General features: G+C 43.9%; 1 protein-coding gene across 4 annotated transcripts in view; it reads right to left on the bottom strand.

Moving 5' to 3' along the window:
• Positions 1 to 1,040: 1,040 nt before the first annotated feature.
• Positions 1,041 to 15,191, bottom strand: part of DCLRE1C (DNA cross-link repair 1C) — a 32,164-nt gene continuing 18,013 nt past the window's right edge. For all 4 annotated transcript variants that reach the window (XM_067564567.1, XM_067564564.1, XM_067564565.1 and 1 more), the window contains 6 exons: positions 14,527 to 14,628; positions 12,450 to 12,586; positions 12,014 to 12,068; positions 9,410 to 9,498; positions 4,531 to 4,631; positions 1,041 to 3,135 (listed from right to left, as the gene is read on the bottom strand). In XM_067564567.1, the coding sequence (XP_067420668.1) occupies positions 2,144 to 3,135; positions 4,531 to 4,631; positions 9,410 to 9,498; positions 12,014 to 12,068; positions 12,450 to 12,586; positions 14,527 to 14,628 (1,476 nt within the window). In that variant the 3' untranslated portion in view covers positions 1,041 to 2,143. The remainder of the gene's footprint in view (positions 3,136 to 4,530; positions 4,632 to 9,409; positions 9,499 to 12,013; positions 12,069 to 12,449; positions 12,587 to 14,526; positions 14,629 to 15,191) is intronic.

Genomic DNA, 15,191 nt, shown 5'->3' with positions numbered 1-15,191 from the left:
GTTATCCGATACTCCAGAAAGGGGCAGGGTCTTAGTTTTATACCCCTCTATGCTATAGCAGAGGCCTGTGGCACACACGCTCATAGATTCTATTTCACTTCCCCCTCAAAACATTAACACCATAGATTCCAAGGCCTGAATAACTCCTGTCCATTGAAGAATAATACCTGTCTCTTGAGCTAAGACCCATTTAAGCAGGCAACCTTTGGCTTCAGAAAAAGGTCTAAAACCAGCATTTAGTAGAATCAAAAAAGTGCTAAAACAGCTTCTTACCTCAGAGCAGAGGGTACATGGCTACTAGTTCATGTAATCTGTTTTTAAGGGTGAAAAACTTGGGGGGTAGTTGCAAGGGTTACTTACATAGCCACTTAAGGTTCACAGTAAAGGTCTCTCAAGTCTGTTATTTAGAGCATTTGCTGAACAGAGCTTCATATTTAAAAAATACACCTTGGAAGATTGCTAGTGTGCCACTTTTAAAGGACAAGCAGGAAGACACCAGTAAGTACAAGCCAGTTAGCATGACATCAATCATGGGCAAACCAGAAAAGTTGATTCAGGAGTCATTTCATTGAAGGACAGGAATACAATTAGTGCCATGGTTTTATAGAAAATAGATTTTGTCAAACACCTAAAACCTGGAGATGGTGTAGAAAAAAGCCACAAGTTATTTGATTGCTGAAGAAAATGTGTTGCAATGAGAGAATTAGAGTTCAAGCCATTCAGCTTATCAAAAAGAATGAGAGGTGGTGATTATATTTTAAGTAACTTCACAGGGAGACTAGGTAGTTAAGGGCTCTTTCCCCCCAAAAAAGCATAACCACTGGCTGGAAACCAAAGCCAGACATTTAAATTGGATACACTTAAAAATGTGTAAGGGTCACTAACCCCTGGAAACTACCAAGGGGAGTGATGGATTCTCAGTCTTGGAATCATCAGCTCAAGACTGGAGACCTTTCTGGAAGATATACTTGAGCCTAATAATTTGTGTATGGCTAAATACATGGGTTACTGAAGTTTACTGGCTTGTGATATACAGAAGGTTAAACTAGATCTATTAATGGTCCCTTCTAGTCTTTAACTTTACAAAGGATGACAAAACTGGTGATCCCAGCACTATGGTGATTATACATTGCAATTCACTTAGGGACAGGTTCAAATTGATCTTTTCCAAACAACATACACACAAGTGGCCATGTCCCAGGCACCTAATGGAAGAATAAGAAAAACCTATCTTGTATGAAAAAGGTTTAAACAAACAAACATTAGGAAATATTTTTCAGTGAGATGTTTAAATCACGAGATAGATACTTCGGAACTTTTTTCTTGAAAGCTGAGCTGTGGAAGACTAATGACGAGGGGGTGGGGGCAGGAGGTGATGTTTACAATTAGTTTGCAACATCTCACTTAAATGGTACTTTACAGCCAAAAGTCTACCTTTTGACCTTAACAACAGTTGCTGATTTGGTCCAAACTATTTGCTATACAACTAATTTTAAAGGCCTTTTAAAAGTAAGCAAAATCCAGTATATTTCTAAGACTACTTTCCTAGTCTGTTGACTAAGGAGTAGCAAGTGTAACTGATTATTTCAGAGAGCAAAGTACTTTCCTATGTTAAATATATGCAGAGTTAAGAGTTTTATAAAAAGTTTATTAAAAATAGCTTTATAAAGATTGTAAATATGTTCACATCCAAGGCAAATTCAAAGATCTGGTGAGTTACCTGCTAACTCTTAAAGGCAGCTTGACATCACTCAACTAAATTTCACTCACTGCTCCTGTCTTCACTTTCTTTGGTCCATTTGTCCTTCCTTTCGCTACTGCACTCCTGCAAGTCTCACCAACCTAAGATCACTTTGTTAACTTTTTCAGTTGGTCAGCTCAGTGTTTTCCTCCTACCACGTACAGCAGTTTCATTTCTCTTACAGGTGTTCATTGAGGAGGAAAAATGTACTGCATATCTGAAGTGTCTCTACAGCCATGGTGAGAGATTTCAAAGGAAATGCAATATGCAACATGTTACTGCTAGTTACTCTGAGTCTGTCCCCGAACAGAACATTGGGGATAAGTATGATGAATCATGTGCCATGTGTGTGTGTCTGTATTTTAAAGAGAAGCTCCTAAATTCAGGAGAGATTCCCTTCACTCAGTATATTGTTTCCCCTGCTGCTAGCTTCTTATACAGACAGCGCAGCTTTTCTGGTTTAGGTAACTCAGCATCAGGGGTTGAAGGGATTTCAAAGTCAGAGGAGCTCTGAGAGTCTCTTTCCAGACCTGGATCAAGCATCTTCGATTTCTCATTATTTACTTCAATTACTGCATTTTGTGTTTGAGCAGTACCAGCTTCTGCATTCGTCTCTTGGTCTTTGCCTTTCAAATCAGAGTCAATATTACCTGGGCAAGGTGCATTTTGGTCCAAAGGCTTCCACCTACGGGATTCAGTTTGATTATCCATGGCCATGAAATGTGACATAGAAACTGTAACTCTGCTCCCACCTTTGTTCAAAGAGCTGAAATCCACACCATGTGTCTGTTGTGAGGTGATGAGTACTGTGTCTGTTTGGCTATCCCAGCCCTGGCTCCCCTGCTCCGATATGTGGGTTGACTGAGAAGAATTCTGTGAGGAGATGTGGGTAGAATCGCTTAAGCTATCTGAATCACTGAACAAGTTTGGTGACTGGGACCTACCAGCATCTGTGGAAGATGGGAGATGGTCCTCGTTTTCAGAACTATCCTCTGTAGTTTTAATATCTCGCTTAAAGAAAACATCCCACTGTGGCATATCTGCATTAGACTCCTTCTGGCCACTAGTAAGCACACAGGTCAAGCCCGAATGAGCGTCTTCACTTGGATTTACCGGTAATGAAGTGGAGTCTGGATTATGGGATAGAACTGTATTTTTTTCAGATTCTTCATCATCATCATCTTCACCATTTGATTCCTCACAGTCTATGAAGTCTACCTGCAAAGACATAGGCATAGTGGTTGCTTTGTAACTTCCCATGTTCTCACTGTGGTTTCCTTCAGAGTTTTCAGATGAAGCTTTTATCTCAGGCAGCTCTGTTTCCACTTGCCGTTTTGGAATCTTATGCCTTACAGCAGTCAATTCTGTATCAAAGAGATCATCACGGCCCTCATCTGTCAAGACAAGAACAACCAGAATTACAATGAGCAGTCTCAGAATTTAGCAAAGGGATTCATAGGGACTAAAACTCGGTGGAATATTTATACACAATCAAATTCCATTACTTAAACAGAGTTCTATCTATAGACAGACACCAAGTCAATCAATTTATCATGCTTGGGGAAGACTGTGCAGATTTGTATTATTTCTAAGATGTAGTAAACAAACTTTTATCACAACCATCATCATGGACTTTTTGGCCAATGGGCACAATTGGTTTAAGTATTTTAATGGTTAAGACTCGGCACTGACTTTAGTGGGATTGCCCTGGGTGTTGTTTGCCATAAGTATTTGTAGGATCAGCCTGTCATGGGAACAGAACAAGCAATCACTGTCTCAGAAAGTAGTTTCAAGAGAAGAGGTGGTTCCATCCACTAGCTAACAGCTTATTTTGCTTGTGAGCACAGGAGGGGAAAGAAGTCCCGCCCTCCCTCCTCCAGTCCTTTCACATACCTAAAAGGACTGCATGTCTTGTAATGAGCGACACAAGTTTGGTCAAATTTGTGACCAGAGTCTTTTAGTCACAGGTAGAATTGAAATCTATTTGGAAAAGTCAATCAGTTGGGGAGTTTGATAAATAAAAGGCTTACCTGGCTTTTTATACCATTTTTAATTAAGAAAAGGGCTTATGTATTTCAACTGTGAACTAGCCTTTAACAAGCTGCTGTACAGAGTACAAATTGTGAAAGCAGGGACAGCCCTTTAAATACAGCTTTTCAAACACTATGGTGTGGCTCAGATACAGTATTTGTCTTTAAAAGCTGCTGCTGTTCCTGATTGTAACTCCCATTTCACAAGTACCAGGATAATTATTATGAGTCAAAGATAACAGCTGCATTCATGCTAAATGGAGAGTGCAGTTTTGTAACTGGAAGTGCAGTAAATCACTGCAATTCAAATAATGTTGGGATTATTTTTAATACATCAAGACAAAAGTGACCTCATCTGGCCAGACACTTGGTAATAGGCTTTAGAACCTGTAACAGTAGTTGAGTACCTGGTTTAACCTCAATCACAGGTTTTCTGATTTACAAAGATTCAGTCCTCTGTTGATCTGGCATTACCTGAAACCCAACTTCATTTGAATCTATATTTTTCCTTCTTCATGGGCATTTATAAGGCACCTATCAGGAGTAGCTACATGCTAAAGAGTCAGCAGAATATCATTTGATATGTTTGTCAGTCCTTGTTTGCTGCCTGTGCTTGATCAGATGGAGGTGTCCAGAAATATCACTTCCACCTGACACCGCAATTACAGTAACAGGATGGTTACATGCATGATTCACTGACTCCAAATGTGTCTCCTCTGCCAGACCCATCCATCTTCAGAGGGTCTTCTTTCTCCATACCTGTGTCTGTTATGTCCATTGTTCTGGATCTCTTCAGCGTTCCAAGTGGTTTATATTTGGGCTCACTATGTATACTGTATGACTTGCATAATGGCTTTAAGCTGAGAAGAACAAGGAAAACGTATCTTTAGAACTCTTCAGACATGCATAATACTTTGCCAAGAAGTTTAGGAGAAAAACTGGTTAACTCTTTCAACACCACTGCTTTGTTCATTTCCTGCTAGCTACTAAAATAAAGGTGCTAAAGTCACTAATGATTTTAGGAGCGGAGGTAAAAATGTGTCGTTTCCTTTATAGGCTGCATATGGTTCAGCAGGATCACAGCAGCACTCCTGATGCTATCAAGTGAAATGCATTTAAGCGTGCACCAGCCACAAAGGTGCCATTTCTTCCTCTACTCAGCAAACGGGGCAGGAGGAAAGGAAGATGGGGATTCAAGCCGGACTTTGGAGAAACTCAATACTGCTGAATAAAAAACATGTCTCTTTGTAAAAGGGTCTCTGTAACAGAGATCAGGCTCCTCACCCTGGCCCCTTCCCCTCTAACACTAGCTTTCTGTGCTAGCATTGCAGAGCTCTTCCTACAACTGCATTTGCTCAGCTGGAGGGCCTAGACAAGAGACACTGGTGATAGTAGGGAACACTGGCACTTTGTACAGACAGGCTGGGAGTTCAAGTCCCTATGGAGATTTAAATAAAAAAAGAGGAAGTGTATTGAGTTCTCTAAAGTAGGATTACGAAGAAGGGTGAGACAAGGTATAATGAGTAGGGCCCTACCAAATTTAAGGTCCATTCTGGTCACTTTCACGTTCATAGGATTTGAAAATTGGTCAATGTCATGATTTGCTCTGCATGGCTGGTCTTGGGTACCTCTCCCAGCTGCAGAAAGCTCTGCATCCCCCCCCTTCACTCACTTCCTGCCCCCATCGCTCCGCAGCCATGGGAGGAGGGGTCACTCTGTAAATTGCACCCCCTCCCCCCATGCAATTATTAGCTTGTTTCAATAAAATAAAGAAAGGTCATGTGAACTTGACAGGATTTATTGATTGACACTTTACAGCAGCAAACACCATTCAAGGGCTCAACTCCCTGATTGGTAGCTATGGGCTTCTGAGGCAGTTTTGTAGGGTAGTGATCTCAATTGGTAGCTTCAAACTTGGAACCACTGCCTTAGGTTAACAAAAGCAAGTGGAAAAAAAAAAAAGTTTGGTTTCAAATGTCACTAACTGAATGTCAGCACGGAGCATCCAATGACTGTGTCTTTCTTCATTCTGTCTCTGCACTGAAAACACCAGTCCATGTTTAGACACGGTTCTCTGCATTCACGGAGTTTGTTGGAATTGTCAGACAGCGCCGAGCTAGCCCTGCGAGGTGGGGATTCTGCCTTGCACGAAGCTCCAAAACTGCAGTACAGGGAAACGACACTCCGCTTCTTTCCTGATACTTTTGTAAGCAGGAATCTCCAGTCTAAAATTCTTGTCAACAGTAATGTACCAAGGGGAGGGGCGGGGGGGGTTGTGTGTGGGGAGAGGGGAGGTGCACGAGCCAGTCCTTCACCACACACAGGAGGCGCAGAGCCTCCTGCGCCCCCCACCCGTTGTGAAGGGCCAGCCCGGAGCGCACTTACCTGCTGCTCCAGCCCCACAGCCCGGCACTGGCTTGGATGGGGTGGCCTCATCCTCCAGCCTGGGGAGGGGGGCGGGGAGGAGGGGGAGGAGAGGGAGAAGAAGGCAGGCCCTATCCAACATGGGGCAGAGGTGCAGGAGCAGAAGCAGCCACCCTTCAGTCTCCTACACCCCCCACCCTCCATGAAGGGCTGACCCAGTGCCCCCAGGCTGGGGGGGTGAGGCCACCCCATCTGAGAGAGCACCGGGCTGCAGGGCTTGAGTGGCGGGTAAGTGTGGGGCACTGGACCGGCCTTTCACAACAGGCAGAGGAGGCTGAGGTGAGGGGCGGCTGCTCCCACTTCTGCTCCTGCGCGCCCCCTCCTCACGTGCGTTGTGGAGGGCCTTCTCCCCCCATGTAAGCTGGCACCAGACTGTGGGGCTGGAGCGGTGAGTAAATGTGGGGGAGAAGGGGAGCACCGGGCTGGCCCTTCATGACAGGTGGGGAGCACAGGAGGCTCTGAGGGGTGCCCCTTAGCACCACCCCCCACGCATGTCATGAAGGGCCAGTCCACCTCCCCTCACCAGGCCAAGGGGGTGAAGCTGCCCCATCCAACCAGCACCAGGCTGCGGGGCTGCCGCTGCAGCAGGGAAGACGGGTGCCGCGTGGTAGGTAAGTGCGGCGAGGAGGGAGGTGGCAGAGACAAACCTACATTTGCGCCCACACCCATGCTTCACGCCTCCCCTGCAGGTACAGACCCCATCTCCTCAGGGCAGTTGGGGGTCGGCACTGGGACCCCTCCCACCCTGCACGGGGGAGGGGGCACGTGAGGCCAGGGGTGCAATGTAGGCTTGGCCCCCGGGTGCCCGAGACCCTCGGTACACCACTGCTTGTCAAAGCCAGGAATTGCACAAAGCGAGGTTAAATCCACCAACAAGTGCATTTGTGCAGGATCAAAAAGACACAGCTTTTAGCAACCTTGCTGCAGGTTGTTGAAACTTTTCAGCCATTTTTGCTACATCGCTTGGCATAGCAGTGGTATTGTCTGAGCTTCTTTGCCATGCAAGAAAACACCTGCTGAGCCCTGGCATTTAACTCAGTGTTGTCAGAGTGATTTTTTTCCCCGACTGTGCTTCAGCCCAGAACAGTACATCCATTACTTTGTTGTAAGCTTGGTGGATTGTGACATGTCGAGATTCAAACCAAGTGATTAAGTCCTTCAGTCTTGTGGCACTCTTGGCAAGAAACTTAACTTCCTCATTCAGCTGAGCATTGTTTAGAAGGGTTGAAAGTTGTGTTAAAATCTGCATTTTCAGTGCCAGGTCAGCTCTTCTGAGACGAACACAGAGTAGTTCTTCAGGTGAGCTGTATGGTATTTCACAGCCTGAAATCAGGAATTCCAATGAGTAATAAGTGGCTCTGGGGGAGGTGCAATTTTTTGTTCCCCAATATCAGTCATGTTTGCAAGGTGCTGCTTGTATCTAAGTTTGCGGCTAGGGCAGTGTTTAAAGAACTTTTTAAATGTAACTGACCATTTTATTAGCTTTATGAAGCTCACATCTCCACCTGTCACCGACAAAAGAAATTATATGTGCATTACATGAAATATGGACAGCATTTGGTATTAGACCTTGAAGAACAGATCCAAAAGATTTTGTCATGTAAGTTGCATTTGTCGCTTATGAAAACCGATACTTTGTCAGAGTTCTCACTATCTTTTGAAATGGTTTTAATTATCGCTTGAGAAACTAGCGTAGTTAACAGCATCCAATAAACGCAGTCAGCGAGCTCTGTTAGCTTTCCTGTCTGTACATCTTTGGCCTTGTCAGAAATAAAATCACACAAAACATGCAGTACGTAATTGTCTTGTTCATCTGTGGATTCATCCGAAATAATTGCAAGAGACTCACATGAGTTAATTTGAAACTTCATCTCCTCAAAATGTGTAGGAAAAAACCTTTGGAAGGTAGTTAGCTCTGGTGTAGCTTACTTGCATTTGGTAAGCGAATGACACTTTGTACATTTTGTTGAATGAACTCCTCTGCAGCTTTAGATGGTCAAATTTTTCCAACGGTATAGTAGCACTTGCAAATGCATCCACCAGCTCCATTCTAGCTAAAGAACGGGTCTCAGAGCTCTCTGTCATCTTCTTAAAAAGAGATACAATTGTTTTTTGTTTTTTTAACTTTTCGTTTACCAGCAATGCACTGCCCACAGCCCTCTTTCAGCTTTGATGAGTTTCCAAGTGTAAGTGGCGCTGAACCATTGCCCCTACGTGTGTGATCCAACGAAACACTGCAGATTGCACAAAACAGTTTGTCACCATCAGCATGTAGAATATGGCTTCCAAATTCTTTCACACGATGCATTGCAATAATGGTTTTAGAAGTTTTTGAGTACTTTGGACACTCATTTTGAAGTAATTTCACCTGCCTTCCGGTAGGCTGCCAATTGAGATGACTACGCTACAAATCTGCCCCAATGGCCGTATCTACCAATCAGTAAATGGAGCTCTGACTGGGATTTACTTCTGTAAAGTGTCAATCAATTCATCCTGTCAAGTTCTTGACCTCTCTTTTTATTTTTATTGAAACAAGCTAATAATTGCATCTGGAAGGGAGGGCAGTTCCCTGTACGACACCTCCCCCTGCATCTGCAAAATGACGGGGACAGGAAGCGAGTGCGGGGAGAGGGAGTGGAGCTATTTGCAGCTGGGAGAGGTACCCAACAGCAGCCATGCAGGGAAAGAGGAAGTCCTGTCCCTCCCCAGCCTGGCCAGGACTAGCAGCTAAGAGCCCCCGGCTGGGGCGCTCCCAACAGAACTGGGGAGATCAGACCCACCTCCACCTCCGCAAGCCTCCTCCAGCGGCAGGAAATTCTGGGGCTGCTGTGGGACTGCTGCTCAGCCCCAGAGCTTCCTGAAGCAGGGGAAGGCACCACAAAAGCGGCGATGGAGGGGAAGGACAAGTCCTGACCTCCCCAGCCCAGCCCAAGTAGCACGGGGTAGAGGGGGAGTCAGATTTTATGGGCAAGGGCTTATTTCCATGGTCCGTGACAATATTTCACTTCCGTGAAATTTGTAGGGCCCTAATAATGAGTTACATGCATGGGACTGGAATGTCCCTAAAACAGCTAGCATAAAAGCGTCAAAGGAGATGCCTAAAAATGAGTATATCCAATGCAAATATATAAGAAGTGGGTGTAAATTACACATGCCCCAAGTTTAAGAATAGTAACAAAGCAGAATGTACACATGACAACTGAACCACACTTACATTTCTACAACTTTATCTGCTGTTGAACCCACTGGAATTACGTTGGGATACACATTCACAGGGCAAATATAACCCAAGAAATCCTTAATCTAAATAAGGGGAAAAGAATGGCTTATTACTTACACTGATATATATATATATATTCTTAAAACTACACCATGGCAATGCAGATCAAAGCACATACACACCACAGGATGTGTGCCCCCAACAGCCTCAGAATTGACCAAAAGTGGATAATTAGAATATTATTTAAAGAAGACACAGAATATTTTTTTAGGGTTGTTTTTAATTAAATTTTCCCTGTCCCTTCCTTTACTGTTTTAAAACCATCTCATTGGTTGTGACACTATGCCAGAAAAAACTAAGCAGCTTTGCAAGTGCATGGTCCAAATCTGACCTTTAAAGACATATTATAGGAAAATACAATGGTAATGAGGGTCATTCCTTACAAGTAGACTAGAGCTTTGATATGCAAGTGTACTGTTGGTAGTTATTTGATTTTGTTTACATATATCTTATTAGAGGTTAGCAATGTAGATAAACTGCTTTCCTGTCTATCACTGGTCTATTGATTAAGAATTCAAAAGGAACATATTAACATTTAGATGGAACTTGAATGTAACAATACCATTATTTGTATTTCTTTTTGAAGTTTGAGTAGTAAATACCTGAGAATGGTTGTAAATGGCCAATTACTTCAGAGCCACAAGTAATCATCTGTTATCATCTATTAATTGTTCAAGTAGGTACCTGCTGTCAAGAAGATATCAGCCAGCCTGCAGGGATCTATAAACAAACACTCTAGTGGACTGATCCTTTTTATCTCAAATCTGTCCATGCTTGTCAGGGAAAGTTTGGATCACAAGATTGGGATCCCAAACCAGGCAGGAATCACCCTGCTAATTCTCATAGGAGAATTTGAACATGGACTATATTTGGACTAAACAAGGTCAGATGGCCCCCAAGCTGTCTGGGTAATATCAGAGACTTTGCAATTTAAGAACTTTGCAACTCAGTTATCATCTCTACTTTGAAACTGACCTAATAGCTTTATTTATTTTCATCTGTGTATGTATACTGACCTTTTAACCATTACTCTTTCCTTTTTTAAATAAAAATTAGTTTAGTTAAGAAGCATTGGCTTTAAGCGTGCATATGGGTAAGATCTGAATTATTCATTGACCTGTTCGGTAATGTATCCAATCCTTTGGGATTGGTAGAACCTTTTTTTACATATGATGGATAAAGATTTTCAGTAATCCCCATCACATTTGACTTGGCTGTCTGGGTGCTAGCCAAAGGGCTGGGTAGTTTTAAGGAAACTGTTTTGTCTTCTGAATGACCGGTGAAGTGATCAGAAGTTGTTTGTTGCTGGCTTTGTCTATTTTATGGAAGAAAAACCACCAGTATTTTGGGCTTTGCCTGCTCCATTCTTTGCAGTTTGGCCTGTTTAAGCTATCTCAGCATGGCTCCCTTGGGAGGCCAACGTCACACCGGTATTTTAAACTGACATTTACTTCCCTAGGGAAGTGAATTGTCCTCTATTGCGTAGGTCCTGGTTCATGATTGGATGGTTATTTGTCAGCATTAACTTGATTTTTTTTAAATGGTGGAAGAAACATTTGTATTATCCTTTTAAATTAAGCCTCATGATCCTGTGCAAAATGCTGTGATAACACAGAGGTAGGAATGGTCTATGGCACAACTGAAATCAATGGTGCGCAAACCTTTTTAGTCGCATAATCCCCCGCCCCCCTTTCCCAGTAACGGGATCTGTCCATGGCCCCCCACCCGCCAATTACGGCTCAGCCAAGGCTTCCTCAGCAGCAGAGCTTGGGCTGAAGACGAAGCTGAGGATGGGGGAGGAGCTGGGGTTAGAGGTGAGGCTGGTCTGGGGACAAGAGGGAATGAGGGCAGAGCCAGGCTGTGGGTGGAGTGAAGCTGCAGCTGGGGATGAGAGCAGAGCCAGATTGGGGGCAGAGCAAGAGGTAGAGTGGAACTGCAACCGCAGGCAGAACTGGTTTGGTGGTGGGGTGGGCTAGAAGCGTGGCACTCCCTCCCCGCCCCCTCTTGGGGATTGGCTCCAGCCCTGCAGTGCCCCCCAAACATTCCTTCACGCCCTTACTGGGAAGGCATGCCCCACAGTTTGGAAACCACTGATTTAGATCAACGGTGGCAGTCAGGATATGGAAAAGTCGTGTGCCCTGTTCTCTCCACAGCACAACTGAAAAGAACAAACAAGCCAAATACAGTAACTAGATGTTTCCCATAAGAAATGCAAGTTTTGTCTTATATTCTGTAACATTAAAATAAACAGCTAGGCTTATATATAGTAGTGGCCCAATCACAGATAACTGCTAGAGAAAATGATGTTAGCCTTGGTATTGGGCAGGATTAAACATGGGCCTGCCACAACTACGTTGGAGAATGATTGCTTTTACAGTGCCTTGATCCCTACCTTTTCAACACACAGTCCTTCTCCTCACCAGGCAGCTTGTACCAAAGGGTTTTTTCCTTGACAATCAGAACACAACATCCCCTACTCTAAAGTGAACAAAATGGACTTCTAACATTCATTCCTGAAGCAAACACCATTGTACATACCTCACTGTAAGAGGAGTGAAAAGAGAAACAAGCTCTGTACGAACTCTCCCCGGTCCTACAAACAGACATGGCAAAATAAATGCTACTTTTCCTGTTAGTTGCAAGCTACTTATCAGTAAGTGAACACTATCAAACTGAAACAAGCGTGCCCTGAGGAAATCCATTTTAAGGCACAACATAGTGGTCTGTTGAACATGCACCCTCAACTGCACTCCTCTGATCACTCACCAGTTAACTGCTCTGTAAGCACATTCTATTACAATAAGCAAACTCAAAATTGCCAAACTTATTTCAATTACAGTTTAAGTAGATTTTGGGAATTATTTCAAATTACAGAGATGACTAAATAGCTGAGCACAACTCAGGCAAAGCATCAGTGAGCACCCAAGTAATGGTTTTATTTGTAGCCCAAACGCGTTGAGAACACACTGCTCACCTTACTATTATATTGGTTTTTCTTGTTCTCTCTCCGAACCACATTGTGGAAGGTTTGAGACTAATTATGCGCAATGGGGTTCCATTTTGGGAAGTCATTCCACAAGGCAACCTGTTCCCTCGAAGATAGTCATCATCCTGTCAGGGACAAATGAAATACAGAGGCAATGCAATCGTGTCTTTTCAATACCTATGTCATTTAAGTAGTTCTTAACGGCCAACAAACCTCCTCCACCTCTATTAGAACGAGAGTCTTGAAAGACTGTGTCCCCTCCATCCCATCTTGGTTGCTTCTCATTATCAGCCTGGCTTCCTCAGATGTGGTACTGGGCCCTGCCTGCGATGTCCCCGCATGCTGTCTAATCCCATCTATCCTTCTCCAGTTCAAAACTTCAGCTTGAAGATGCTGTACTCGGCTCTGAGGGTCATGGGCTTCTTGACCAAGTGCACTCATACACCACTTGGCCACAGAGCAGGTAGTCATATATTCTGTTTTGTGTGCATTGGCCTACAATAGTTTAATCTCCTGTGGTATACTTTGGTCTAATTTCCGTTGTTGGAATTAGCATGTGGGTGGCGTTGCTGGCCTGTGATATACAGGGGTCAGATTAGATGATCTGGTGGTCTCTTCTGGCATTAAACACTATGACTCTAGATAGTTTGAACCCCCTCACCCCATTTCATTAGAATTTGGTCTTCCTCATCCACAAATTTAAAATGAGATTTTTACTCTGGATACTAGACACACCCAGAACCCATTGGTGTCAACTGGCAGAGGGCACAGGGGGTGCAGAGGGTTTTACAGGAATCCCATGTCAGATATATGCATATTAGTTCACCAAAGGGTGGCATGTAAGGTCTCTACCGAGAGCTAGTAGCCCACTGGTCATAATCATAATCATTGCAAAATGTATGTTCAGGTAATATTTGAGGAGTTACCCATCTATACAGAACATTATGTTCTTAAGGATTTGGGATTAAGACAGATCATCAGGAGGTGACAACCTCGGGAACATGCCTTTTTGGCAGGTGGTAACAGATGCTTATCTCCCTGTCTGGTCATATGCGTATTTTTATGTCTCTCCACATGTCTATTTGTATAATGAACCTGATGCTAATCAAGAGATTGCAAAATCAACAAGGAAAGCCAACCCACAGGAAGAACAATCAGGGGGTGTCCTGTTTAGGAATAAGGAGAAAGGATTGTTCTGAGAGGTCTAGTAGTACCAAAAGACATCCTGGATCCTTCACCAAGGAGACAAGCTAATTGCCTGTTTGTCTTATGAAGGAAGGGTCAAAAGTAGACTGGCTGAATAACACTGAAAGGACTTTAAGCGAGCATTACTCTACAAAACATGACATTATCTAGTAATTAAGTCAAGGTTCTAAAACCTAAATTATTTTATATATAACCATTTGTTTCAATACTTCTACCTGCTATTACTTGAATCTCTGTGGCTTGTTAAATAAACTTCTACTTGATTTCACTATAAATACCTCTAAGCATTGTGGGTAAGCAGAGTGGTGATCTGAGATGGAACTGGTTAGCTGGGGTGTACTGTTTCTTTGGAAGCAGTGGATCTGTGAATACTGGGCTATGAGTGTCCAGTGGATGAGGGGCTGGGCGCTCCAGGCACATGCTTGGAGGGCTTAAGGGTAGGAGTTTGCCAATTGCTAACCTGTAGAGAGACAACGCAGCATGTGTAGCTGAGAGGGAAGTGCTTGTGCTGCCAGTGGAGCTGACCACCGGCAGGCACAGACAAGGCTTCCTCACGCTAAGGGCAGGGGATTTCTGAGGTGCCTCACAGCCCTAGGTATCCCCATGAAGTGACACAACTAGGTTTAAGTATGAAACTAAGATTTTGTTGTTGTTTGACTAGCATTTCCTTTACTTTAGTCCATTAAATACTGGCTCAGCTTCTTACTCCCCTCAGTACTGAACTGCCACTCTGTCCCAGATTCTTTGCCTCATTCGGGGGACTGTCACTGCTTGAGAAGCTTAATATTGTAAACATTAGTGTCTGCAATCACTCTCTTTTAAAAGAAAGTTAGCAACTGATTTACAAAATGGTACGCACCCGTGGATGTCGACATGCATGAATCTGAGTGTGCCGATCTGTGGTAACATGGTACAGGATTTCCGGCATGTTTTTGAACATGTCCAGCTTGTTCACATGGACCTAAAGAAAATATAATAATATTTAGTCTTGTAAGTAGCTCCATGCATTTAACAATCTGGAGTTAGACTACATCAATAGCCACTCCTAAGGAGTAAATTTGCCACCAGAAGAACTGACGGAGACCAAGGAAAGGAGAATGGGCAAGGAAGGACAGGATTTGGTACATTGTTGGCTAACATCTACAATAGGTAGCTGTATTCTAGGAAGGATAGGGACTCCCTGAGCATGCTCAGTGACATCCACTGCCCATCAATATCAGGATCTCACTTGTCATATGTAGTCTAGGAAGTCCCCACCACAGAATTCCTTACAGGGCATTCAATGGCTGCCACAGGGTAATGCAGGGCTCGAAAAGTTTGCTTTGGAGCTAGGAGCCAGCCCAAAAATTGAGGAGCCAGACAACGTGGGCCCAGCGGTGGGGCGCCCTGGCTGGAGCGCGGCAGCCACAGCGCTCCCCCCTCCAGGCCCTGCCACATGGACACACTGGCGCCCTGGCCAGAGTGCAGTGGCCACTCCCCCCAGAGAAATAATAGGCACCAAAATTAAATTTCTAGGCACCATGG

Source organism: Emydura macquarii, unplaced genomic scaffold (genome assembly GCF_026122565.2).
Source record: "Emydura macquarii macquarii isolate MOO-44397 ecotype Brisbane River unplaced genomic scaffold, CSIRO-AGI_Emac_v2 contig_2636, whole genome shotgun sequence".
NCBI lineage: Eukaryota > Metazoa > Chordata > Testudines > Chelidae > Emydura > Emydura macquarii.
This window is presented reverse-complemented; position numbering and strand designations above follow the sequence as displayed.